The sequence below is a fragment of the Pan troglodytes genome, chromosome 15 (assembly GCF_028858775.2).
Source record: "Pan troglodytes isolate AG18354 chromosome 15, NHGRI_mPanTro3-v2.0_pri, whole genome shotgun sequence".
Taxonomy (NCBI): Eukaryota; Metazoa; Chordata; class Mammalia; order Primates; family Hominidae; genus Pan; species Pan troglodytes.
Genome location: NC_072413.2, coordinates 21,288,190 through 21,315,820, shown reverse-complemented (window position 1 = coordinate 21,315,820; position 27,631 = coordinate 21,288,190). Strand labels below are relative to the sequence as shown.

Sequence of the window (27,631 nt, the reverse complement as noted above, 5' to 3'; positions counted from 1 at the left end):
AGGACACAAGCCACTTGTGTTCCTGGTTCCCTTGGTGTGGTTTGAGAGCTACATTTTTCTCTAAAAGCAGAGGTTTGGAGGAGATTCCCCCTGAGGAACCAAGTTCAACAGTCTACTTAGCTTAGAACAAGGCAGAGTCCTGGCTGGTGTCAAAATAGGGGACTGTGGACAGAAACAGAAGGCCTCTACCTTTATTTAGAAGAGCCTACTCAGTTTCTGAAACCACTTTCCAAGGAAATTGTCTTGGGGTGATGGTCTGGATTTATTTACAAGAACAATTAATGTCTTTGACTCAACTTTTTTTTCTTTTTTTTTTTTTGAAACAGGGTCTTACTTTGTTGCCCAGGCTGGAGTGTAGTAGCAAAAACATGGCTCACTGTAGCCTCAACCTCCCAGGCTCAAATTATCCTTCCACCTCAGCCCCACAAGTAGCTGGGACTACAGGCATGTGCCACCATGCCCAGCTAATTTTTGTATGTGTGTGTGTATATATATATACATATATATATACACACACACACATATATACATATATACACACATATATATACATATATACACACATATATATACATATATATACACACACATATATACACACACATATACACACACACACACACACACACACACACACATATATATATATATATATATTTTTTGAGACGGAGTCTCGCTCTGTCGCCCAGGCTGGAGTGCAGTGGCACGATCTTGGCTTACTGCAACCTCCGTCTCCCGGGTTCAAGTGATTCTCATGCCTCAGCCTCCTGAGTAGCTGGGATCACAGACATGTGCCACCACACCCGACTAATTTTTCTATTTTTAGTAGAGACGGGGTTTCACCATGTTGGCCAGGCTGGTCTCGAACGCCTGACTTCAGGCGATCCACCCGCCTCAGCCTCCCAAAGTGCTGGGATTACAGGTGTGAGCCACTGCGCCTGGCCAATTTTTATATTTTTTGTAGCAATCAATTGCTCAGAGATTCAGAGTGACTTTGTTTATCCTATCAGTGTTTAGCCCACACCTTGACCATCGGCAGGCACGGTGTCCAATCCTAACCCTGCTCCTATCAGGGATCTTCCACTTGACATTTCTTGCTTCCCTCTGTCAGGATGGAGGAGCTAAAGGTTTTGTCCAGGTTGGGCGTGGTGGCTCACCTGTAATCCCAGAACTTTGGGAGGCTGAGGTGGGCGGATCATCTGAGGTCGGGAGTTCGAGACCAGCCTGGCCAACATGGTGAAACCCTGTCTCTGCTAAAAATACAAAAATTAGCCCGGTGTGGTGGTGCATGCCTATAATCCCAGCTACTAGGGAGGCTGAGGCATGAGAATTGCTTGAACCCGGGAGGCGGAGGTTGTAGTGAGCCAAGATTGCACCACTGCACTCCAGCCTGGGTGATAGAGCAATACTCCATCTCAAAAATTAAAAAAAAAATAGATTTTGTCCAACATGCCACTGCACTGCAGCCTGGGTGACAAAGTGAGACCCTGTTTTTCAAAAAACAAAATTGAATTTTTCAGTAGGCTGGTAGTTACTGTGTTAGTGCAGATATAGAATATTTACATTATTGCAGAAAGTTCTGTTGGACAGTGCTATAAACCTATATTTCCTCAAAACTGGAAGTAGGTCTACAGACTTGATTAGATTTGGGTTAAACAATTTTGCAAAGAATACTTAATAAATGACATTACATACTTCACATTACATCACACTGGAGACATCAGGTCAGAATTTTTCACTTAATCATGCTGAGTTTCATTGCTTGGTTAAGGTGGGAACTGTCAGATACCACATAGTGGTATTTCTCTAGTGTTTAAAAATCCATTTTCTCTTTGTAAGTAGCAGCTGGAAATGAATTTCAAAAATCTCAAAATAGTTCTTCCTGATACTTACAGTATTTAGCATTTCTTCAGTCAATTAGTTTTGGTATACTAATCATCTTGGATCATACTAAGTTTTAGCATTTGAAATAGTAAGGATAAAAACTTTTACAATGGACCTTGAGGCCGGGTGCAGTGGCTCATGCCTATAATCCCAGCACCTTGGGAGGCCGAGGCCAGTGGATCACTTGAGGCCAGGAGTTCGAAACCAGTCTGGCCAACATGGCTAAACCCCATCTGCACTAAAAGTACAAAAATCAGCTGGGCGTGGTGGCACATGCCTGTAATCCCAGCTACTCGAGAAGCTAAGGCGCTTGAACCCAGGAGGCAGAAGTTGCAGTGAGCCGAGATCGCACCAGTGCACTCCAGCCTGGGTGACAGAATGAGACTGTCTCAAAAAAAAAAAAAAAAAAAAAAAGGACCTTGATGGGGTACAGTGGCTCATGCCTGCAATCCCAGCACTTTGGAAGGCCAAGGCGGGTGGCTCACTTGAGACCAGGATTTCGAGACCAGCCTGGCCAAGATGATGAAACCCCATCTCTACTAAAAATAAAAAAATTAGCCAGGCATAGTGGCACATGCCTGTAGTCCTAGCTACTCGGGAGGCTAAGGTGGGAGGATCGCTTGAACCTGGAATGGGGAGGTAGCAGTTAGCCACCACTGCACTCCAGCCTTGGTGACAGAGTGAGACTTTCTAAATAAATAAATAAATAAAAACCGTGTCCTCAGTGTTTATAACCTATACACAGTAGTAGACACACAAAACAGTCTAAGAACATAAAGTAACAAGTAGTGCAAATACATATAGTTGCAAACAAGAAGTGAATCAAGAATAGAATTTGGGGCCTTGGTACAGTGGCTCATGCCTGTGATCCCAGCATTTCAGAAGGTCAAGGAGGGAGGATTGCTTAAGTCCAGGAGTTTGAGACCAGCCCGGAAGCATAGGGAGAACCCGTCTTTACAAAAATAATTTTTTTTTAAATTTTTGTTTGTTTGTTTGTTTTGAGACGGAGTCTCGTTCTGTCGCCCAGGCTGGAGTGCAGTGGCACAATCTCGGCTCACTGCAACCTCTGCCTCCTGGGTTCAAGTGATTCTCCTGCCTCAGTCTCCTGAGTAGCTGGGACTACAGGCACCCACCACCACGCCTGGCTAATTTTTGTATTTTTAGTAGAGACAGGGTTTCACCATATTGGCCTTGCTGGTCTCGAACTCCTGACCTTGTGATCCGCCCGCCTCGGCCTCCCAAAGTGCTGGGATTACAGGCATGAGCCACTGCACCTGGCCAAAAAAATTTTTTTTAATTAGCTGTGCATAGTGGCATGTGCCTACATTTCCAGCTACTCAGGAGGCTAAGGTGGGAGGACTGCTTGAGTCTGGGAGGTTGAGGTTACAGTGAGCTATGATCATGTCACTGTATTACAGCCTGAGTGACAGCAAGATTCTGTCTCAAAAAAAAGAAAAAGGAATAGAGTTATGGAAAAAGCAGCGAAGATAGAGAAAAGGAAAGAAGCACTATGGGAAGGCACAGAGTTAAGAATGGGCAAATTATGTACCAAGGAGAGCTTTCATTTCAAGTGAACAAAATTTGAAACAAATATCCTATAGCTTCAATCGAGAATCTGGAGAGCTGGGGTTTGAGAAACATTTCAATTTCGACTGCCTGAGAAATGGCTTCCAAGGCAGTGGTCCTCACCCTGGCTCTCTAAATGGCATGGGGATGGAGAGTGAGCTATTTCTTGTATTCTTAAAAAGCCTAAAGAAAATGGGCTGAGCACAGTGGCTCATGCCTGTAATCCCAGCATTTTGGGAGGCCGAGGTGGGCAGATCGCCTGAGCTCGGGAGTTAGAGACCACCCTGGGCAACATGGTGAAACCCCATCTCTACTAAAATAAAAAAATTAGCTGGGTGTGGTGATGCGTGCCTGTAGTCCCAGCTACTCAGGAGGCTGAGGCACGAGAATTGCTTGAGCCCCGGAGGCGGAGGTTGCAGTGAGCCAAGATCGTGCCACTTCACTCTAGCTTGGGCTACAGAGTGAGACTCTGTCTCAAAAAAAAAAAAAAAAGAAAAGAAAATGGAACATTTGCTTGCGACAGTTCTCCACACACTTTTTTTTTGAGATGGAGTTTCGCTCTTGTTGCCCAGGCTGGATTGTGCAATGGCGCGATCTTGGTTTATTGCAATCTCTGCCTCCTGGGTTCAAGTGATTCTCCTGCCTCAGCCTCCCAAGTAGCTAGGATTACAGCATGCGCCACCACACCCAGCTAATTTTGTATTTTTATTAGAGATAGGGTTTCTCCATGTTGGTCAGGCTGGTCTCAAACTCCCGACTTCAGGTGATCCACCTGCCTCAGCCTCCCAAAGTGCTGGGATAACAGGCGTGAGCCACCACCGCGCCCGGCCCTGCCCAAACTTTTTTTTTTTTTTTTTTTTGAGACGGAGTCTTGCTCTGTCACCTGGGCTGGAGGGTAGTGGCCCGATCTCAGTTCACTGCAACCTCCGCCTCCTGGGTTCATGCCCTTCTCCTGTCTCAACCTCCCAAGTAGCTGGGACTATAGGCGCCCACCACCACGCCCGGCTAATTTTTTGTATTTTTAGTAGAGACGGGGTTTCACCGTGTTAGCCAGGATGGTCTCGATCGCCTGACCTCGTGATCCGCCCGCCTCAGCCTACCAAAGTGGTGGGATTACAGGTGTGAGCCACTGCGCCCGGCCCAAACTATTTTTAAAAAAATCTTCATTGGCTTAAAACTAGAGCACATGCAGGCTGGGCGTGGTGGCTCACGCCTGTAATCCCAGCACTTTGGGAGGCCGAGGCAGGTGGATCACCTGAGGTTGGGAGTTTGAGAGTTTGAGACCAGCCTGAGCAACATGGAGAAACCCCGTCTCTACTGAAAATACAAAATTAGCCGGGCGTGGTGGCACATGCCTGTAATCCCAGCTACTAGGGAGGCTGAGGCAGGAGAATCGCTTGAACCCAGGAGGCAGAAGTTGCGGTGAGCCGAGATCGCGCCATTGCACTCCAGCCTGGGCAACAAGAGCGAAACTCCATCTTAAAAAACAAACAAAGAAACAAACAAAAAAAAAACAACTAGAGCACATGCTTTGTAAAAATACTCAGAACAGAATTATATACAGTAAAAAGTAAAAGATTGAACCATGCACCCTCAGACACCCCCCACACAAATACCCTATTACTCCAATCCACCTCCCCAGAGTAACCAGAGTGATTTGGTGTGTAGATCACTGTGTGTCAGATCTGTTTCTATAAATATGCAACCATATGTACATAAATATTAGCTAATATTAGCTGGGCATGGTGGTGCTCTGATAGCCCTAGCTACTCAGGAGGCTGAGCCTAGTAGTTAGAGGCTGCAGTGAACTATGATTGTGCCAAGGTACTCCAGCCCAGGTGACAGAGCAAGACCTTGTCTCTAAAAATCAAATCAAGAAAGAAAAAGTTTTTAAAATGTGGCTAATATTATTATTAGAGTATGGCTGTATTATCATTTAACCCTTCCCTTCACGATATTAAGGTTGTTTCCTTCTTGCCCTGTTACAAAAATGCTTCGTTGGATGTCATTGCACATATATCTTGCTCAGGTGCCTTTGCTTTCTGCTGGTATTACAGTAAATCAGTATATTAGTTATTTTATGGGAAAAATAAACTTTTTTTTTTTTTTGGAGACAGAGTCTGACTGTTGCCCAGGCTGGGTGCAGTGGCATGATCTCGGCTCACTGCAACCTCCGCCTCCCAGGTTCAAGCGATTCTCTTGCCTCAGCCTCCCGAGTAACTGGGATTACAGGCGCGTGCCACCACATACAGCTAATTTGTGTATTTTTAGTAGAGACAGGGTTTTGCCACGTTGGCCAGGCTGGTTTCGAACTCCTGACTTCAGGTGACACGCCTGTCCTCGGCCTATCAAAGTGCTGGGATTACAGGCATGAGCCACTGCGCCCAACCAGAAAAAAATAAACTACTGATTGAGCTTATGAATGTAGTCTGGTAGAAAAAAAAACTTTCAAAACAGTTCCTTCGTAGGGGAAAAGGAACAAAAATCATGTCCACTGTGGCCTGAGGGAGCACTACAGCTGTTTCTCTTGGTTCATTCATTCTGCACATTGACTGGAGGTGGAAGATTTGTTGGAGGTGCCCTTCATACATGCTGCTCTCTATTGTGGCAAATATGGGAAGGAGCTTTGGAGGACAAGTAGAAGGGTCTGCATGAAAGTGACAGCTGAGGGGCCGGGCGCCATGGCTCACGCCTGTAATCCCAGCACTTTGGGAGGCTGAGGCAGGTGGATCATGAGGTCAAGAGATTGGGACCATCCTGGCCAACATGGCAAAACCCCGTCTCTACTAAAAATACAAAAATTAGCCAGGCGTGGTGGTGCACACCTGTAGTCCCAGCTACTCGGGAGGCTGAGGCAGGAGAATCACTTGAATCCGGGAGGCAGAGGTTGCAGTCAGCCGAGATCGCGCCACTGCACTCCAGGCCTGGCAACAGAGCGAGACTCCTTCTCAAAAAAAAAAGAAAGTGACAGTTGAGGGTTAGCATCTTGGACCTTAGCTGCTCTCTTTCCCTCACACTGCTTAGAAAAGATTTGCATTTACTGCCTCCCTTCGTTCTTTCACAGTCGAACCTCTCTTTACTTGCCTCTTACCACATCTGATAAGTCTTATAGATTCTTCCCTTGTAATGAGAGGCAAAGGAAATCACCTTCAGAACTTGGAATAGGATCAACTCTGGGACTCTTGGATAAACAAAATCTGTTCCCTGAATATTTTCAGTGAAAGGTGAATATGGAGGTGTCCTGGGGAGTGACTGCATTCTTCCTCGGCCACCACAAACAGGAGACCCAGCGCCCCCTAAGGGCCAGCTTTGGCATCTCCAAAGGAGAAGGGTGCCCCTCACCCTATAAAGAATCTCTCCATATTGGCTGGGCGCGGTGGCTTACGCCTGTAATCCCGGCAATTTTTGGAGGGGAGGCTGAGGCAGGCGGATCACTTGAGGTGAGGAGTTTGAGACCAGCCTGGCCAACATGGTGAAACCAGGTCTCTACTGAAAAATACAAAATTAGCCAGGTGTGGTGGTGTGCACCTGTAATTGGGAGGCTGAGGCATTATAATAGCTTGAACCTGGGAGGTGGAGGCTGCAGTAAGGCGAGGTGAGATGGGGCCACTACACTCCATCCTGGGCGACAAAGCAAGACTCTCTTTCGAAAAGAAAAAAAAAAGAATCTCTCCATATTATCCATCTTGAAGGACCTGGACTAGGTTTTGTTAAAGGAACTATCAGGCTTCCTTATCCCTTGAGACAGCAAAAATATGAGTGAATTTACAATGGACTAAACAATGTGTAGAAATAATTTACCCTAAAAGATGGTTTGTTTTTGAGTTGCTGAGGTCCAGCCAAAGTGGCTAACTTCTGGTCTCAGGAAAAAACAACTGAAGTTTGGAGAGTCCTAAATTTACCAAGCCTGGCTAAATAATGTGTAACCAACAGCAAATGACCTGCCTAGGATTTAGAAAAGGGTTATCTAAAGAGTAAGGTTGGCTGGGCGCTGTAGCTTATGCCTGTAATCCCAGCACTTTGGGAGGCCGAGGCAGGTGGATCACCTGAGGTCAGGAGTTTGAGACCATCCTGGCCCACATGGCGAAACCCTGTCTCTACTAAAAATACAAAAATTAGCCGGGCATGGTGGCTCGCGCCTATAGTCCCAGCTACTCGGGAGGCTGAGGCAGGAGAATTGCTTGAATCCTAGAGGCAGAGGTTGCAGTGAGCCGAGATCACACCACTGCACTCCAGACTGGGCAACAGAGTCAGACTGTGTCTCAAAAAAAAAAAAAAGATCTATATATGATTTATTTTAAAGAATTGGCTCATTGGCTCATGTGATTATGGGAGCTGGCAAGTCTAAAATCTGTAGGGCAGGACAGCAGGCTGAAAACAAGCAGAAGTAATGCTACCGTTTTTTTTTTTTTCCAACTTTCATTTTAGGCTCAGGGGGTACATGTGCAAGTTTGTTACATGAGTAAACTGTGTGTCACTGAGGTTTAGTGTATGAATGATCCCGTCACCCAGTTAGTGAGCATAGTACCTGATAGGCAGTTTTTCAACCGTTGCCCCCCTCCCTCCCTTCCCCTTCTAGCAGTCCCCAGTGTCTATTTCCATCTTTATGTCCGTGTGTGCTCAATGTTTAGCTCTCACTTATAAGTGAGAACTAGTGGTGTTTTGTTTTCTATTCTCACATTAATTTATTTTTCTTTCTTTCTTTCTTTTTTTTTTTTTGAGACGGAGTCTTGCTCTGTCACCCAGGCTGGAATACAGTGGCATGATCTCGGCTCACTGCAACCTCCACCCCCTGGGTTCAAGCGATTCTCCTGCCTCAGCCTCCCGAGTAGCTGGGATTACAGGCGCCTGCCACCACGCCCGGCTAATTTTTTTGTATCTTTAGTAGAGACGGGGTTTCACCATGTCGGTCAGGCTGGTCTCGAACTCCTGACCTCAGGTGATCCACCCGTCTTGGCTTCCCAAAGTGCTGAGATTACAGGCATGAGACACCATGCCCAGCCCAGCCATGACTTTTTCATTTTCATTTTTTTTTTTTTTTTTGAGACAGAGTTTTGCTCTGTCGCCCAGGCTATAGTGCAGTGGCACGATCTCGGCTCACTGCAAGCTCCGCCTACCGGGTTCACGCCATTCTCCTGCCTCAGCCTCCCGAGTAGCTGGGACTACAGGTACCCGCCACTGCGCCCGGCTAATTTTTTGTATTTTTAGTAGAGGCAGGGTTTCACTGTGTTAGCCAGGATGGTCTCGATCTGACCTCGTGATCCACCCGTCTCGGCCTCACAAAGTGCTGGGATTACAGTTGTGAGCCACTGCGCCCGGCATGACTTTTTAATAATAGCCATTCTGACTGGTGTGAGATGGTATCTTATTGCGGTTTTGATTTGCCTTTCTCTAATGATTAGTAATATTGAACATTTTTTCATATATTTGTTGGCAACATCTATGTCTTCTTTAGAGAAGTGTCTGTTCATGTCCTTTGCCCAGTTTTTTTGTTTGTTTGTTTTCTTTTTCTGGGAGACAGGGTCTTACTCTGTCAACCAGGCTGGAGTGCAGCTGCAGCCTCAACCTCCTTGGCTCAAAGGATCCTCCCACCACAGCCTCCCTAGTAGCTAGGACTACAGGCACGTGCCACCATGCTGGGTTTTTGTTTTGTTTTGTTTTGCGGAGACGTGGTCTCACTCTGTTGCTCAGGTTAGTCTGGAGCTCCTGGGCTCAAGCAGTCCTCCCACCTCTGCCTCCCAAAAGTGTTAGGATCACAGGGGTAAGCCACTGCAACAGGCTGAGAAAATTTTAAAATATTTGTTTCTTTTTTTTGTTTTTTTTGTTTTTTTTGAGAAGGAGTTTCGCTCTTGTTGCCCAGGCTGGAGTGCAATGGCGCTATCTTGGCTCACCGCAACCTCCGCCTCCTGGGTTCAAGCGATTCTCCTGCCTCAGCCTCCCAAGTAACTACAATTATAAGTGCACCACCAGGCTCAGCTAATTTTTTTGTGTTTTTAGTAGAGATGGGGTTTTACTATATTGGCCAAGCTGTTCTTGAACTCCTGATATCAAGTGATCTGCTGACCTTGGCCTCCCAAAGTGCTGGGATTACAGGTATGACCCACTGCGCCCAGCCTTTTGAGATAATATATTTAAAGTGCCTGGCATGTGGTAGAGCTTAATTAATATTAGCCTGGGCAGGGTATGGTGGCTCATGCCTATAATCCCAGCACTTTGGGAGGCCGAGGTAGGTGGACCACGAGGTCAGGAGTTCAAGACCAGCCTAGCCAAGATGGTGAAATCCCGTCTCAACTAAAAATACAAAAATTAGCCAGGCATGGTGGCGGGCACCTGCAATCCCAGCTACTTGGGAGGCTGAGGCAGAGAATTGCTTGAACCCGGGAGGTGGAGCTTGCAGTGGGACGTGATTGTGCCACTGCACTCCAGCCTGGGTGACAGAGTGAGACTCCATCTCACAAAAATAAATAAATAAATAAATATTAGCCTGGCTAGGACTATCATGTTATTGTTATGAGGCAAGAATGATTGCTGAAGACTGGATAGCTACACAAGCCTATAGAGAAGGAGGGAGGCCTTGGCTAGACCTTCAAAAGAAAGGACATAAGCACAAAGATCAGGGAGAGGTAACAGGTTTATTTATTTTTATTTTTATTTTTATTTTATTTTTTTGAGACAGAGTTTCACTCTTGTTGCCCAGGCCGGAGTGCAATAGCGCGATCTCGGCTCACTGCAACCTCCGCCTCCCGGGTTCAAGTGATTCTCCTGCATCAGCCTCCCAAGTAGCTGTGATTACAGGCATACACCACCATGCCTGGCTAATTTTTTGTATTTTTAGTAGAGACAGGGTTTCACCATGGCCAAGCTGGTCTTGAACTCCTGACCTCAGGTGATCTGCCTGCCTCAGCCTGCCAAAGTGGTGGGATTACAGGCGTGAGCCACCGTGCCCGGCCAAGGTAACAGGTTTTATATGTATTTTAAAAAATATTTTACGTGTAATATAAACACGCTTATACAGAACATTTGGAAAATACAATTTTTCCACATAGTTGAGGTCATTCTGTGTGTAAAATTTGTAATGTGTGTCTCTTAATGGCATGTCATAAGCCTTTCTCCATGTTACTACATTTTCTTTGACAACACTGATTTTAATGGCTGCTGAAGATTTCATTGAGGCCGGGTGTGGTGGCTCACGCCTGTAATCCCAGCACTTTGGGAGGCTGAGGTGGGTGGATCATTTGAGGTCTGGAGTTCAAGACCAACCTGGCCAACATGGTGAAACCCCGTCTCTACTGAAAACACAAAAATTAGTTGGGCAGTAGTGGCGTGCACCTGTAATCCCAGCTGCTTGGGAGGCTGAAGCAGGAGAATCACTTGAGCCTGAGAGGCAGAGGTGTCTCAAAAAAAAAAAAAAAAAGCCACCACTCCCTGGCCTCTTTCTCCTCTCTCTTTGAGTTTTCCTTGCTTTTCTTGTCTGATTTTTATTGCAGATTAACAGTAGAATTATTTTATCAAGTAACAAAAGATTCCATTAGAATTGTGATTGAATGGGCCGGGCGCAGTGGCTCACGCCTGTAATCCCCCCACTTTGGGAGGCCGAGGCGGGTGGATCACGAGGTCAGGAGATTGAGACCACCGTGGCTAACACGGTGAAACCCCGTCTCTACTAAAAATACAAAAAATTAGCCGGGCATGGTGGCGGGCGCCTGTAGTCCCAGCTACTTGGAAGGCTGAGGCAGGAGAATGGCATGAACCTGGGAGGCGGAGCTCGCAGTGAGCTGAGATCGTGCCACTGCACTCCAGCCTGGGTGACAGAGTGAGACTCCGTCTCAAAAAACAAAAAAAAAAAGAATCATAATTGAATGTTGTAAAAGTGAGAAATTGAGAAATTAATTTGGTAAGAATTTACATCTTTATAAGATTCATTATTTTCTAAGATTATGGCTTGTGTCTCCATTTTTTTTTTTAGTCTTCTATTTTATCTTGCAGCAATTTTTTTTTTCCTTTTTGATAGGGTCTTGCTCTGTCACTCAGGCTGGAGTGCAGTGGTTTGATCACAGCTCACGGCAGACTCAACTTCCTGGGCTCAAGCAATCCTCCCACCTCAGCCTCTTGGGTAGCTGGGACTACAGGTGTGTGCCACAATGCCCAGGTCATTTTTTTTTTTTCAGATGGAGTTTTGCTCTTGTTGCCCAGGCTGGAGAACAATGGCCCGATCTTGGCCCACTGCAACCTCCGCCTACCAGCTTCAAGCAATTATCCTGCCTCAGCCTCCTGAGTAGCTGGGATTATAGGTGCCTGCCACCACGCCCAGCTAATTTTTGTATTTTCAGTAGACATAGGCTTTCACCATGTCGGCCAGGCTGGTCTCGAACTCCTCACCTCAGGTGATCCACCCGCCTCGGCCTCCCAAAGTGCTGGGATTACAAGCCACCGTGCCCGGCTGCTAATTTTTTTTTTGAGACAGGGTCTCACTCTGTCGCCCAGACTGGAGTGCAGCGGCACAATCTCGGCTCATGGTAATCTCTGCCTCCAAGGTTCAAGGGATTCTCTCGCCTCAGCCTCCCGAGTAGCTGAGATTACAGGCATGTGCCACCACACCCAGCTAATTTTTGTATTTTCAGTAGAGACGGGGTTTCACCATGTTGGCCAGGCTGACGCCCAGCTAATTTTTAAAAATTTTTTGTAGAGATGGGGTATTGTTATGTTGCCTAGGCTGGCCTTGAACTCCTAGGCTCAAGCAATCCTCCTGCCTCGGCCTCCCAAAGTGTTGGGATTACAAGCATAAGCCACTGTAACCAGCCTATAATTTTCTTCATGTCAGTTTCTCACATTTTTCAGTAAAGATAAATATTTTATAGTAGTGTTACTGTTACCACTGTGAATGGGAAAATAATAATCACAATAGCCAATATGTATTGAAGGTTTACTATGTGCAGGGTAGCTTCTAAATGCTTTACTATGTTAACTAATTTAATACTCATAATGACTTTATAAGAGCTATTATTTACATTCCCATTTTGTGGATGAGAAAACTGAGGCCAGAAGGGTTAGGCTCACAGTCCTAGTAAATGAATGAACAGGGCTTTAACATCTTGCTATCTGGTTTAGCAGGCCATACTCTTAACTATCATATTATTGGGATTTTAAAAAATCAATAATGTCTTCTAACTGGTTAATCTTAGTATATGAGAAGCTACAGATTTATTTTATACTTGTCTTACATCAAGTTATTTCTCTGCATTCTAGTATTAATTCTCATCATTTTAAAATGGATTCTTATGCATTTTCTATGTGTACAATCATATTATCTACAAATAATGATAAATTTACCTCTCCCTTCCTAAAAGTTGTAACCCCTTTTTTTCTATTTCCAATCTTATTATATTGGATTTTTCAGAATAATATTAAATAACTCAGTGATGAGACTAGATATTCTTGCATCTTTTTTTTTTTTTTTTTTTTTAAGAAAAGGTCTCATCGTGTTGCCCAGGCTGACCTCGAGCTCCTGGGCTCAAGGGATCCTCCCATCTCAGTCTCCTGAGTATCTGGGACTACGGGCACTTACAACCATGCAGGGCAGCTCATTTCATCTTGACATAAGTTGTTGATCTTATATATACACATATATGATGAATATCAAAACTATTTTTTTTTTTTTTTTTTTTGAGACGGAGTCTCGCTCTGTCGCCTGGGCTGGAGTGCAGTGGCGCGATCTCGGCTCACTGCAAGCTCTGCCTCCCGGGTTCACGCCATTCTGCTGCCTCAGCCTCCCGAGTAGCTGGGACTACAGGCGCCCGCTACCACGCCCGGCTAATTTTTTGTATTTTTAGTAGAGACGGGGTTTCACCGTGTTAGCCAGGATGGTCTCGATCTCCTGACCTCGTGATCCGCCCGCCTCGGCCTCCCAAAGTGCTGGGATTACAGGCGTGAGCCACCGCGCCCGGCGAATATCAAAACTATTAAGAATATTTATGGCCAAGTGCGGTGGCTCACGCCTCTAATCTCAGCATTTTGGGAGGCCAAGGTGGGCGGATCATGAGGTCAGGAGTTTGAGATCAGTCTGGCCAATACGATGAAACCCTGTCTGTAATAAAAATACAAAAAAAATTAGCCGGGCATGGTGGCACACGCCTGTAGTCCCAGCTACTCGGGAGGCTGAGGCAGGAGAATTGCTTGAACCCAGGAGATGGAGGTTTCAGTGAGCCGAGATCGCGCCACTGCACTTCAGCCTGGGCGACAGAGTGAGACTGTCTCAAAAAAAAAAAAAAGAATATTTATAGAAAATGCAGTTAACATACTGTGTTCTCTTCCTTGACAATTAACAACCGTCAAATATTTTTTGTTTGGTTTATTTCTGACCTATTCTATAAAGAAATTTCCTAATACCTTTGTGTTAATTATTGGTATAAACCCTAATTGGTTGTATTATATAATTACTATATTAACATACTGTTAACGTTTTATTTATTAATCTTAAATATTTTAGGAATCTAACATTTATATCCATAAGTAAGTGTCTATAGCTTTTTTGGGAGTGTTATTTCTGACAGGTTTTGATATTAGATGTGTTCTGTCTTCATAAATAAATTGGGTAGTTTTCCATCTTTTTCTATGTTCAGAACAGTTCCTGCTTTCTATTCATTTTGACAGATAAACACTGTATAATAGAGATGACAAAAAAGAGAATGCAAATCTGCACAGATTATTTTGCCTCAGTAACTCTGCCACTTTCATAGCTGGAGGACAGCCTTGATTGTGAAAAAGCAATTTGGAGCAGTAGGAGGGTCAAACAGGCCATTATTTTGGTGTTGAAGAGTGTGGCTGGCTGGGCAGGCACAGAGATGAGTGAAGGTGGGCCTGGGGAGGGAGGCAAGCGCTGAGGGAGGAGGGGAGCACAGTAGAAGATGCCAAGAGGTTTTCAATGGGCTAGAGGTGTTTAAACAAGGACAAAAGAACAAGATAAGGTGGAAGAATTGGGCCTGAAAGCGAGGAAAGCCAGGGGGATAAGTGGGAGCATTATCTGGGAGTGGGTACCTCTTTCTTCCAGAAAGTCTCCAGTGCTCCGGCCTATTGGTCATTGGCTCCTGTTGGAGAAAGTAACATTATTTCTCACCCAGGGTATTTGCCCTTCTGTCCCACCATTTCCCTATCTTCATCTCAGCCAAGGCAAAAGTCCCATAGTATAACAGTGATTCACACACTTCTGGGCCCAAAAACTCAGCATGCAGAGCAGAGCAAAGCAGAACATAATGTAGACTTCACCAACTTTGACTTAACGCCTAGGGACAGGACCTGTTCAAGGCGCTCTATTTCTCTTCATTCCTTCCCTTCTTGCTCCTCTACAACTCATGTAGACAGACCCACGGTTACATGCTGTGTTTTATGGCACAGGAAAGTGCTATAGAAAAGGCTGAGAGCAACGTGGTATGGAGTTACTGAGAACTGTTCAGCATGATGCTAGCCACAATGCCGAGGCCATTTGGAATGAAAAGACAAAGACAACACAGACCAAAGAAATTCAGCCCATGTAAACTTACTTTAGGGTCAGTCAGAAATTCTAGGTTCTTTTTACATGAATCCTTTAGAAAATTACTTTAACTGATGGCAAAACTGACATTATTGTTTTATAGATTGTCCTCTCTCCCTGTCACCCATGATGGGTTAGTTAACAACCAACAGAGCAGCTACCTGCTTGACATCAGGAGTGAGATGCCAGGAGCACAGATGGTCCACAATCTAGACAATTAGCTTCTAAAGAAGAAAAAACATCTAACAAGTCTTCTGTGAATGTAGAGTTTGGCTGGGCACCACTAGGGCAGAGAACAAGCAGACCTCCTCAACAACTCTTTCTTTTACCTCTTAAAATGCCAGTGAAAGCGGGGCGTCATGACTCACACCTGTAATCCCAGCACTTTGGGAGGCCGAGGTGGGTGAATCACGTGAGGTCAGGAGTTTGAAACCAGCCTGGCCAACATGGTGAAACCCCGTCTCTACTAAAAATACAAAAATTAGCCAGGCATGGTGGTGCACACCTGTGGTCCCAGCTACTTGGGAGGCTGAGGCAGGAGAATTGCTTGAACCCAGGAGGTGGAGGTTGCAGTGAGTTGAGATCATGCCACTGCACGCCAGCCTGGGCGACAGAGCAAGACTCTGTCTCAAAATAAAATGAAAAATGAAATATAAATAACTAAAATGCTGGTGGAGTACTCACCCACTTGCTGAGAACAACCATTTATTGGAAAGACCTGGAGGGAAGAATTCCAAATAAATTCTGTAGATACTCCAACTCTAAGGAGGGGGAGCATAGTGACTTCCTTCCAATGAATACAGTATGGAAAGTTGGGGCCGGGGAGAGGGTGGGAGAGAATCACTTAACAGTGGAAAAACTGGATAAACTACTTCTTTTCAGGTGATCAAGGTCAACATTAAGTCATAAATCATGTTCATAGTATGTACCCTTGATATGATGTGATTAAAATAGCACTTTTTTTTTTTGAGATGGAGTCTCGCTCTGTCACCCAGGCTGGAGTGCAGTGGTGTGATCTCGGCTCACTGCAGCCTCTGCTTCCCAGTTTCAAGCAGTTCTCCTGCCTCAGCCTCCGAGTAGCTGGTATTACAGGCGCGTGCCACCATTCCTGGCTAATTTTTGTATTTTTAGTAGAGACAGGTTTCACCATGTTGGCCAGGCTGGTCTCGAATTCCTGACCTCAGGTGATCTGCCTGCCTCGGCCTCCTAAAGTGCTGGGATTACAGGCCTGAGCCACTGCCCCCGGCAAAAACAGCACTTTAACTCTGTGACCTTCCTTCCCAAAACACAGTCTAATCATGAGACAAACAGACAAATTCCAATAGAGGGGCATCCTACAATATACCTAACCAGTACTCCTCAAAACTACCAAGGTCATCAAAAACAAGGAACATCTGAGAAACTATCATAGCCAAGAGGAGCCTAAGGAGACATAGCAACTAAATGTCATATGATATGCTGCATGGGATCCTGGAGCAGAAAAATAGTAACGATAATAGTGGACAAAAGCACCTCCAATCCCTTCAGGCTTCATGGAGCTTTTTTTTTTTTTTTTTTTTTTTTGAGATGGAGTCTCGCTCTCTCGCCCAGGCTGGAGTGCAGTGGCGCGATCTCGGCTCACTGCAAGCTCTGCCTCCTGGGTCATTCTCCTGCCTCAGCCTCCTGAGTAGCTGGGACTACAGGTGCCTGCCACCACACCTGGCTAATTTTTTTTGTATTTTTTTTAGTAGAGACGGGGTTTCACTGTGTTAGCCAAGATGGTCTTGATCACCTGACCTCGTGATCCGCCTGCTTCGGCCTCCCAAAGTGCTGGGTTTTTTTTTTTTTTTTTTTTTTTTTTTTGAGACGGAGTCTTGCTGTTGCCCAGGCTGGAGTACAATGGCATGATCTAGGCTCACTGCAGCCTCCACCTCCCACCTCCTAGGTTCAAGTGATTCTCCTGCCTCAGCCTCCTGAGTAGCTGGTATTACAGGCGCACGCCACCACGTCTGGCTAAATTTTGTATTTTTAGTAGAGATGGGTTTCCTGATGTTGGTCAGGGTAGTCTCGAACTCCCGACCTCAGGTGATCCGCCCGCCTCGCCCTCCCAAAGTGCTGGGATTACGGGCGTGAGCCACTGTGCCCAGCCTGGCCTTCATGGTGCATTTTTTAAATGCTTTGGTTTTTCCGACTTTCCTTTCCTCCTCCCCCCGCCCCGACATTATTTTGCTCTTGTTGCCCAGGCTGGAGTGCAGTGGCGTGATCTTGGCTCACTGCAACCTCCGCCTGCCGGGTTCAAGCAGTTCTCCTGCTTCAGCCTCCCGAGTAGCTGGCCGAGTAGCTGGGATTACAGGCGCCTGCTACCACGTTTAGTAGAGACGGGGGTTTTTCATGTTGGCCAGGCTGGTCTCGAACTCCTGACCTCAGGAGATCCACCCGCCTCCGCTTTCCAAAGTGCTGGGATTACAGGCGTGAGCCACCGCGCCCGGCCGGTTTTCCGGCTTTCATTCTTTTGGGGCACTTGCATTGCACCCAGGGTTCCCCAGAACTTATCCTACCCCACACCCTTTTCGTATTTCCTATGGCTCTGTCCCCAACGAGCTATGGTGATCTCAGTCGCATGGCCTCAATTCTTTTCTTCTGGCGACCTCCATCCAACTTTCTATTACACAGCGCCCCCTAGACGTTCAATTCAGCATGACCAAACCCAAACCCTGATTTCCCAAACCCTCTTTTCGCATTTCTTGCTCACTGCATGGACAGAATCCTAGGCATCACCCCCTACTTTGCTTTCTCAGGACTCCTTGCCAGTCGGTCCCTAAGTTCTGCCAGCGGCGCCTGCGTGGGGTCTCTTGTACCGTGTTCTCCTCTCCATCCTTGCTGCCGAGCCCTCAACACCAGTGGGCCCCCTGCCTTCTGGAGTTCCCATTTCCCTCCCTATGTCTTTCCTTGCTTCCTTCCTTTCCATCTCTAGCAGCTAATGACATGAGAAAATGTAGATTCTCTCTGGCCTCCATGCCAACCAATTTCATGACTGCTGCCCACTGTAATTAATGAATTCCTTTTCTCTATCTTGAGGTGTGTGTGTGTGTTTAGGCGTTTATTTACACCTTTTGTGTTTGAAACACAAAACACTACTTCCTAGAATCACTAGGAAGTAGTAGCTGAGTTAGCAGTTTATTTTAATATGTAACATAGTAAGGTGACAAAGCTCATTTTAATAGCACCAGCCATTAACCCAGTTTTCTCAGTGTTCATATGGACGTAAATAATGACACAAGAAAAACACTTTTGAGGGTAGTTACGGGAAAAGCTGACATTACATGGCTGCATAACCCAACCGACTCAGGACCTGATAATGAAAGCGTGAAGATAATAAAGCATCAAACTGCGAAAGGAAAGGAAAATTACAAAATGCTCACGCAGCGAAGCTGCGAGAAGCCCCACCGAGCCAGCCAGGAGTCGAACCTGGAATCTTCTGATCCGTAGTCAGACGCGTTATCCATTGCGCCACTGGCCCCGAGATAGCATTGTTTTTCTCCGTGATGATACTTCAAGGTTATACTGCAGGGTTTCATGGGAGGTGTAGTCTCTCAACGGAGTTCTGCAGATGTACTAAGCATTCTGGGAGATTGAAGTTCGTCAGGAACCAGACCCTGAGATTGGTGGATCCATGCCGTACGCCACTGTGCAGCCCGCGGATTGGCAGGAAAAGCCACTCCCCATCCCTCCTGTTCGGGAGCTGTGGCAGACGCTCTGGTTGTTAAGGCGACTCGTCCCGCCTTCTGGGGCACTAGTTTGACTTTGTGATTGGCTACTAGTATCAAGGAATCCCGGCGTGGACAGCGCGAGGAGAAAGATGGCGGCGATGGCGGTCGGGGGTGCTGGTGGGAGCCGCGTGTCCAGCGGGAGGGACCTGAATTGCGTCCCCGAAATAGCTGACACACTAGGGGCTGTGGCCAAGCAGGGGTGAGGGCCGGACCTCCACGAGCGGAATGCGGGGTCCGAACTCGGGGACGGAGAAGGGCAGACTAGTCATCCCGGAGAAGCAGGGGTGAGGGGGTCGGCTAGGATGAGGAGGGGAGAGACTATTACTCTTTGGAGGGGAGGAGCCTCGGACCCAGTAACGTGAGGAAAATAACTTGTGGGAGGCCTGTGGTCACTGAGTCCCAAAGTTGGGAGAGTTGTTGGGTAAACTCTAAAGGGCCCTGGAGGTCGCGATTATTGTCTGGGAGTGGGAGGAGGTGTTAGGGGGCAAGGGAGAGAAGAGGCTAATCTTGACGGGGGAGGCATGGGCAGAACTGGGGCAAATCTGGATGTGATGGTCTTGGAAACATAGTGACACCTGAGGAGAAAAAAATTCTACTTGTGGATATCCATCATTTTCTCCTTACTCATATGTCCCATGGCTGTGTTTTAGGGAGAAATTGAGGCACAGTACAGCAGAGTTGATATCCCCCAAGGTGGTCTGAACTCAGCAGCCTAGTAGGCTGAACTGATGGCAGCTGAAAGGGCTGTGCAAAATCAAAATAGCCTAAATCCAGTTGCTTGGCTCTCTGGCACTGCTGCTCTCTTTACATGATTCTGGGTCTGTCGCGGTTGTAGGTTTGATTTCCTCTGCATGCCTGTCTTCCATCCGCGTTTCAAGAGGGAGTTCATTCAGGAACCTGCTAAGAATCGGCCCGGTCCCCAGACACGATCAGACCTACTGCTGTCAGGAAGGGGTAGGGACCATCCCATATGCCCCTTAATTATTAGAGGCAACAACAACTTCTGCTTTATCGGGGCCCTCATTCTCCTCCTTTTCTGACTTGGATATATTTGTTAGTCCCTGGGATATAGATAACTTGTTTTCTCCTTGCTTCTCTATTCTGCATCAGGCTATCCCATGTCTATGTAGAAAAAACCTTTGTCTCTCATTTCTACTCTTGATTCCCAAAACTAAAAATTGAACAAGTAAAGTGCTGAACCTTATTCAGTATTTGTCTTTCTTGGGTGGGGGAGTGCAGACTGGAATACGCTAATTGTGGGAAAGCTTTCTCCATGGATTCGTCCAGACTCAAAAGTGGAGAAGATTCGCAGGAACTCCGAGGCGGTAAGACTGTTTGACTTCTCTGCTGGATTTTTCTAACCAAGCTGGGTGGGGAGAGTGGTCCCCTCCCATCCCCAATAACTTGGTAAATTAACTGATAGAATGAAATTAAAGCTATTAGGCTGGGTGCTGTGGTGCACACCTATAATCCTAGCACTTTGGGAGGCTGAGGCTGTAGGATCACTGGAGCTCGGGATTTCGAGACCAGCCTGGGCAGCGTAGTGAAACCCCATCTCTATAAAATATACAAAAATTAGCCAGGCATGGTGGTGCATGCCTGTGGTCCCAGCTACTCAGGAGGCTGAGGAGGGAGGATCAGTTGAGCTTGGGAAGGTCAAGGCTGCAGTGAGTGGAGACTGTGCCACTGCACTCCAGCCTGGGTGACAGAGTGAGACTTTGTCTCAAAAAAAAAAAAAAAAAAAAAAGCTGTTTGCTTGTTAGCTCAAACTTTTCCTCTTCATCTCCGTTCCAGGCCATGTTACAGGAGCTGAATTTTGGTGCATATTTGGGTCTTCCAGCTTTCCTGCTGCCCCTTAATCAGGAAGATAACACCAACCTGGCCAGAGTTTTGACCAACCACATCCACACTGGCCATCACTCTTCCATGGTATAGCTGAGGGGCTCCTTTCCTGCTGCATATCATAGTAGTCAGATTGTGCTAAGTACCTTCTTGTGCCTAGCCATTCAGTGAAGGGTGTGTTTGGCAGAATTGAAGTATCAGTATTGGCGGGCACAGTGGGTCATGCCTGTTATCCCAGCACTTTGGGAGGCTGAGGTGGGCAGATCACTGAGCTCAGGAGTTCGAGACCAGCTTGGGCAGCGTGGTGAAACCCTGTCTGTATAAAAACCAAAACAAAAAAACACAAATTAGCTAGGTGGGGTGTCACACGCCTGTAGTCCCAGCTACTTGGGAAGCTGAGGTGGGAGGATGACTTGAACCTGTGAGGCGGAGGTTGCAGTTAGCTGAGATTGCACCACTGTACTCCAGCCTGGGTGACAGAGCCAGACCTTGTCTCAAAAAAAAAAAAAAAAAAGGTCAGTATTGCGCACCTCTCCATCTAAAAGTGGTATGAAGAGAGTTTCAAAACATGTAAATGTAATTATTTTGGAAACTTACGTAAGACAAGGCAGATATTTACATAAGGATCTATATATAAGGTACATGTTCACTTACAAAATTACAAATTGGGAAAAGCATATAAAGGGATTAACGAGGTCTGGATGAAGTTTTTTTTTATTGAGGGAAACTTTCTGGACCCAATGAGTTCAAAAGAGAGTTCTAAAAGGGTGACTGTTCATGTGCAGTTCTGGATGCGGGTACCCTTGGTGGCACCAGAGGACCTGAGAGATGATATAATTGAGAATGCACCAACTACACACACAGAGGAGTACAGTGGGGAGGAGAAAACGTGGATGTGGTATGTCTCCCTTTGCTGCTGTACCAGGGTGCAAGGGATAGGGTGAGGGGAAGTACAGGGTGCAACCTGTAGGGAGGTCTCCTTGAGCTGTGGTGATTGGTCGGCCATATCTAGTTGACTGTACTTTTCTGTATTTGACTGAACAGGTGGCACAACTTCCGGACTTTGTGTGACTATAGTAAGAGGATTGCAGTGGGTGAGTCCATGAGAATCCTGGGATGGGTGTGGCTTCTCTTACCTCCTGTGAATAAGAATCAGGAATTTCATATATAGTATACAATTTTGCTACTTCCCCTCTGTCTCAGACTGGCTTTCTCTTAAAGAAGTAAACAGATTTTGCACAAAGGAGCAAGGAAGGGTTTCTTGCTTGGCAGTGGTTGACAGTTTCTCTTTTGCCTCGTGTAGCTCTTGAAATTGGGGCTGACCTCCCATCTAATCATGTCATTGATCGCTGGCTTGGGGAGCCCATCAAAGCAGCCATTCTCCCCACTAGCATTTTCCTGACCAATAAGAAGGGATTTCCTGTTCTTTCTAAGATGCACCAGAGGCTCATCTTCCGGCTCCTCAAGGTGAGTGGTAGGAGGGTTCTAAATGTAGTCCAGCTATACATCTTGCCTTATTTACCTGTGTATGATCGTTTTTTCCTGTGAGGCTGACTCTTTTTCTTTGGTTTCTGGGGAGCAATTTCAGTGAAGTTGGGAATCTTGAGAACAAAAAGGTAAATGCCAGTAGTAGCCCTAGAAACCTTTCAAAACAAACCAAACCTCATGAGAACTTTGCAGAAGGTTTCATTTAGGACGTTACAGCAAGGATCCATGAGGCTGTTTGGGTGTTGATACTTTTATGGCATAAGAGGGCTTTTTCTTTTTTCTTTTTTTTTTGAGACAGGGTCTCATTCTGTTACCCAGACTGGAGTGCAGCCGTACGATCTCAGCTCACCAGAACCTCTGCCTCCCAGGCTTAAGCGATTCTTCTGCTTTAGCCTCCTGAGTAGCTGGGATTATAGGAATGCACCACTACTGCCCGGCTAATTTTTGTATTTTCAGTAGAGACAGGTTTTATCATGTTGGCCAGGCTGGTCTTGAACGCCTGACCTCAAATGATCCACCCGCCTCGGCCTTCCAAAGTATTGGGATTACAGGCGTGGGCCACCACGCCCGGCCAAGGGGGCTTTTTATAAGTTTACTGAAGCCTCATGCTGCCTTTGTTGGTATTGGGACAGATGCTAGAGAACTGTTGGTCTGGGCCAGGTGCAGTGGCTCGCGCCTGTAATCCCAGGACTTTGGGAGGCTGAGGCGGATGGATCATCTGAGGTCAGGAGTTTGAGACCAGCCTGTCCAACATGGTGAAACCCCGTCTCTACTAAAAATACAAAAATTAGCCAAGCATGGTGGCACGCACCTGTAGTCCCAGCTACTTGGGAGGCTGAGGCAGGAGAATTGCTTGACCCTGGGAGGTGCAGGTTGCAAGTGAGCCAAGATCACGCCATTGCACTCCAGCCTGGGCAATAGAGCGAGACTCCATCTTTTTTAAAAAAAAAAAAAAAAGAGAGAACTGTTGATCTGGGCCTTATTTTACACTAGGGCTCTTTGGCCATATACCATAATATTCCAGAATCTTGGTTTGAGGGCTGTGTCTGATGGTCTGACTTTTCTCACAGTTGGAGGTGCAGTTCATCATCACAGGCACCAACCACCACTCAGAGAAGGAGTTCTGCTCCTACCTTCAATACCTGGAATACTTAAGCCAGAACCGTCCTCCACCTAATGCCTATGAACTCTTTGCCAAGGGCTATGAAGACTATCTGCAGTCCCCGCTTCAGGTGGGTCTGGAGTGCACTGAGAGGAGGAAGGTGGGATGGAAAATGTTTCTTGAGAATATATGCCTCCAAATCTTACTAAAGCTCAGAAAGCAGTGGAAAGTTTTTGATATTTTAGTGCATTGTCCTTTGCCAGAAACTGGCTAACTTTGTCCTTTTCCTCATTCATCAGCCACTGATGGACAATCTGGAATCTCAGACATATGAAGTGTTTGAAAAGGACCCCATCAAATACTCTCAGTACCAGCAGGTACTGTGTGGTGCCCAGGGTGAGGAAAGCACAGGGCCAGCATGACCTGGGGAGGATGGGATTACAACCATGGGATATTCTCTCCTCCCTCCAGGCCATCTATAAATGTCTGCTAGACCGAGTACCAGAAGAGGAGAAGGATACCAATGTCCAGTGAGTGCTTTCCCCTCAATCTCAGGGACTTGCATACCTATATCTGTATATGCCAAGTCTGCTTGACTCTTCCCTTTCTTTCTTAGGGTACTGATGGTGCTGGGAGCAGGACGGGGACCCCTGGTGAACGCTTCCCTGCGGGCAGCCAAGCAGGCTGACCGGCGGATAAAGCTGTATGCTGTGGAGAAAAACCCAAATGCCGTGGTGACGTGAGTAGCAACCTGCTTGCTGGGAAGTTAGTCCTCATTGCCAAATTTCCTTAACATCTCTCCTTACCTTATTGTCTCTGTTTCAGGCTAGAGAACTGGCAGTTTGAAGAATGGGGAAGCCAAGTGACCGTAGTCTCATCAGACATGAGGGAATGGGTGGCTCCAGAGAAAGCAGACATCATTGTCAGTGAGCTTCTGGGCTCATTTGCTGACAATGAATTGTCACCTGAGTGCCTGGATGGAGCCCAGCACTTCCTAAAAGGTGCCCCCAGGTTGGGGTGTAGGTGGAGGGTGATGATGGGTGAGACAGCAACCTGGGAGGAGGGTACAGGGTTTAGGGGAAAGTGGGTTGGACCTGGGTCACATCATATGAGTTTGAGAGCCACTGCTTCACTGCCTCTGTGCCCCTAGCAAATGAAGTCATCTCTCCAAACCTTAGTGTTCATATTTGTAAAATGAAGGGAGTGGGCTGGGCGCGGTGGCTCATGCCTGTAATCGCAGCACTTTGGGAGGCCAAGGCGGGAAGTCAGGGGTTTGAGACCAGCCTGGGCAACATGGCGAAACCCCATCACTACTAAAAATACAAAAATTAGCCAGGCGTGGTGGTGCACGCCTGTAATCCCAGCTACTCGGGAGGCTGAGGCGCGAGAATCACTTGAACCTGGGAGGAGAAGGTTGCAGTGAGCTGAGATTGTGCCACTGCACTCCAGCCTGGGCAACAGAGCGAGACTCCATCTCAAATAAATAAATAAATAAATAAATGACATATGTACCCTGAGCTTAGCTTTCATCAGGAACTTTTGTGGGACTTTGTGACCCCACAAAAGTTAAGAACCACCAGATTAGACTATCTTGGGTTCTTTCAGTTTTAATCTGTGTGACTCTGTAAATTAACCTAGAAGTGGAATCCTCCATGACAGTAGTTGGAAGCAGGCTGGCTTAGTAATGTGACAACATGCATTTGTCTCTTTCTTCCATGCCCATGCCAACGTTGGTTGGTTTTGACATGGGAGATTTGATCCTTCTGATCCTTCAGTTAGTACAGACATACCATTTCCCTCCCTCTGGAACTAATTTGACTCTCCTGCTGTGCAGATGATGGTGTGAGCATCCCCGGGGAGTACACTTCCTTTCTGGCTCCCATCTCTTCCTCCAAGCTGTACAATGAGGTCCGAGCCTGTAGGGAGAAGGACCGTGACCCTGAGGTAAAGAACCACTCTCTCTGGAAAGAAGTGGTACTCTTTAGTCCTCTTCTTTTTCTGTATTTGCATCAGCTATTTTCTTCTGCTGGGGATGAAGAGGTGAAGGAGAAGTTAGGGATTGGGGAAGCACTAAAGTAAAACTTTTTTTAATCCTTGGGGAAGTAGTTCTCTCTTGTGTGTCTTCCCCAACACTCTCTCTCTCTTTCTGTCTCTGACAGGCCCAGTTTGAGATGCCTTATGTGGTACGGCTGCACAACTTCCACCAGCTCTCTGCACCCCAGCCCTGTTTCACCTTCAGCCATCCCAACAGAGGTAGGTTCTTTTATGGCTGTCCTCTGACTAGAGGGGTGCGGGCTTCTTCCTTCCTCCTGCTTTCTTCCCTTACTGTCCCTAGTCTGCCTTATCTACTCTTCCTTTCCTGGGTCTTGCTCATGCTTTATCAAGTTGTCTAGAGCTTCTGGCCCCTTGTCACCCACATAATTATTTCCTGACAGATCCTATGATTGACAACAACCGCTATTGCACCTTGGAATTTCCCGTGGAGGTGAACACAGTACTACATGGCTTTGCCGGCTACTTTGAGACTGTGCTTTATCAGGACATCACTCTGAGTGAGTGTCTATGGCAGTAGATGGCAGAGTATGAGGGTGTGCTTCCTGGGCAGCTTATATGTACATGTGTCATTTAGATTTATGGGGGGCCCAGTGCTCAATGAATGGAGATCTTTGTTTGTGTGATTAGAGAAGAGACCCTCTTCAACATAGGCAAAAGGCACAGCCATGGAGACCTCTGTTTTTTCATTATTTTGTCCACACAGGTATCCGTCCAGAGACTCACTCTCCTGGGATGTTCTCATGGTTTCCCATCCTCTTCCCTATTAAGGTAGGAACTGCTTTTAAGACTCTGTAGTTAAGCAGTAACCTTTGCCTTCGGTGTTGTGCTTCTTTCCTTCTCCCAGGAAGATAGTTGACTATGACTCATGTTCTCCTGATTTCATATGCTCTTGGATCCCAGTGGTAGGTGTTGGGAGTATTTGGAGTGGCCTTCTGCCTGGCTTTCCCGCATCTACTCTGGCTACTCTTCTGTCTGTTCTCTACTTTGAGCAAGAGTCATCTTTTAAAAACTCAAATTTGATCTTATCTCTCTTGCTGTCTTTTTTTTTTTTTTTTTTTAAAGAGACGGAGTCTCGCTCTGTCGCCCAGGCTGGAGTGCAGTGGCGCAATTTCGGCTCACTGCAAGCTCCGCCTCCCGGGTTCATGCCATTCTCCTGCCTCAGCCTCCCTGAGGCTGAGACTACAGGTGCCAGCCACCACACCCGGCTAATTCTTGTATTTTTAGTAGAGACGGGGTTTTACCGTGTTAGCCAGGATGGTCTCGATCTCCTGACCTCATGATCCGCCCACCTCAGCCTCCCAAAGTGCTGGGATTACAGGCGTGAGCCACCGCGCCTGGCCTGATCTTATCTCTCTTTTTTGCTTAAAACTCTTCAATGCCTTCCCATTGTCTTTAGGATAAAAGTCAAAATCTGGGACATTGCTTGTAAGACTTGATGTGATCGAGTGTTTGCTTGCCTTTGCAGCTACTGTCCCCTTGCTTACACTGCTTCAGCCTTATGGACCTTCTTTTTGTTCTAATTGTCTATCTTCTTTCCTACCTCAGGCTTTCATGCCTTTCTCTTGCCTGTAGAGTTCTTTGCTTGTCTCTTCACACAGTTAACCTATCTTCTAGGTCTTCTTTAAACATTTTTATTGTGAGATAAACTTTCTCTGATCTCCTAGACTAGGTTAGTGTTCCCTTTCATAGGTGTTTTTCTAGCACTCTGTACATGTTCACAGCTCTCACCACACCTTTGATTATTTGTGTTCTGATAGGCTTCAAATAACTTTCATGAGGGTTGGGACAGTCTTGCCATGTTTATCATTTTATCTCCACACCTACCTTAATACATTGCCATGTATAATTCATAGCTTCACCCTGAACCTCCCTGTCTTTCTCCTTACAGCAGCCCATAACGGTACGTGAAGGCCAAACCATCTGTGTGCGTTTCTGGCGATGCAGCAATTCCAAGAAGGTGTGGTATGAGTGGGCTGTGACAGCACCAGTCTGTTCTGCTATTCATAACCCCACAGGCCGCTCATATACCATTGGCCTCTAGCCCTGCGTGCAAGTGTCCAGAGCCTTGGAAGCAGCTTCAGGTTCTGCTCCTGTAGTACAGAAGGTGCAGTACATCTATGGGCTGTGATTCCCCTTGCCCATCAGAGAGGAGCATTTCAATCTGCTTTCCTGCCTTACATCAAGGTGGGCAAGGGATTATAATTAATTGCAGGGCTGAAGCCACCAATCTATGAAGACCTCAGGCCAGGGGGTGAGGAATTAGTGCTGGATTTGAAGCTACGCACTCAGCCTCAAGAACTCCCTGGAATATCCCTGAGAACATGGGGTTTGAATGGATTTTCAGCCCTTCTCTGTTCTTGTTTTGATGGTTTTGTGTAAGAGGAAATACAAATAAAGTTATAGCCCTTTACTGCACGA

The 27,631-nt window shown here is 46.5% G+C and overlaps 1 protein-coding gene, 1 long non-coding RNA gene and 1 other non-coding gene across 8 annotated transcripts in view; 1 reads left to right on the top strand and 2 right to left on the bottom strand.

Annotated features, from left to right (window-relative positions):
- Positions 1 to 18,568, bottom strand: part of LOC134808343 (uncharacterized) — a 27,961-nt gene extending 9,393 nt beyond the window's left edge. Inside the window, exons 1-2 of the long non-coding RNA XR_010151072.1 lie at positions 18,425 to 18,568; positions 14,485 to 14,534 (exon numbers count right to left, since the gene is read on the bottom strand). This is a non-coding gene — a long non-coding RNA (uncharacterized LOC134808343). The remainder of the gene's footprint in view (positions 1 to 14,484; positions 14,535 to 18,424) is intronic.
- On the bottom strand, positions 18,404 to 18,476 carry TRNAR-ACG (transfer RNA arginine (anticodon ACG)). Its single transcript has one exon. It is a non-coding gene; the product is annotated as a tRNA-Arg (tRNA).
- Positions 18,544 to 27,631, top strand: PRMT5 (protein arginine methyltransferase 5). Of its 6 annotated transcripts, none has more exons than XR_673963.4 (18): positions 18,598 to 18,925; positions 19,562 to 19,680; positions 19,966 to 20,051; positions 20,521 to 20,655; positions 21,354 to 21,466; positions 21,613 to 21,662; positions 21,872 to 22,035; positions 23,127 to 23,288; positions 23,458 to 23,535; positions 23,630 to 23,688; positions 23,775 to 23,897; positions 23,984 to 24,159; positions 24,993 to 25,102; positions 25,318 to 25,411; positions 25,594 to 25,710; positions 25,917 to 25,981; positions 27,102 to 27,317; positions 27,426 to 27,628. XR_673963.4 is itself a non-coding variant. In NM_001280364.1 (18 exon segments), coding segments are annotated over 18 exon segments (1,836 nt in total). In that variant the 5' UTR covers positions 18,801 to 18,815; the 3' UTR covers positions 27,432 to 27,631.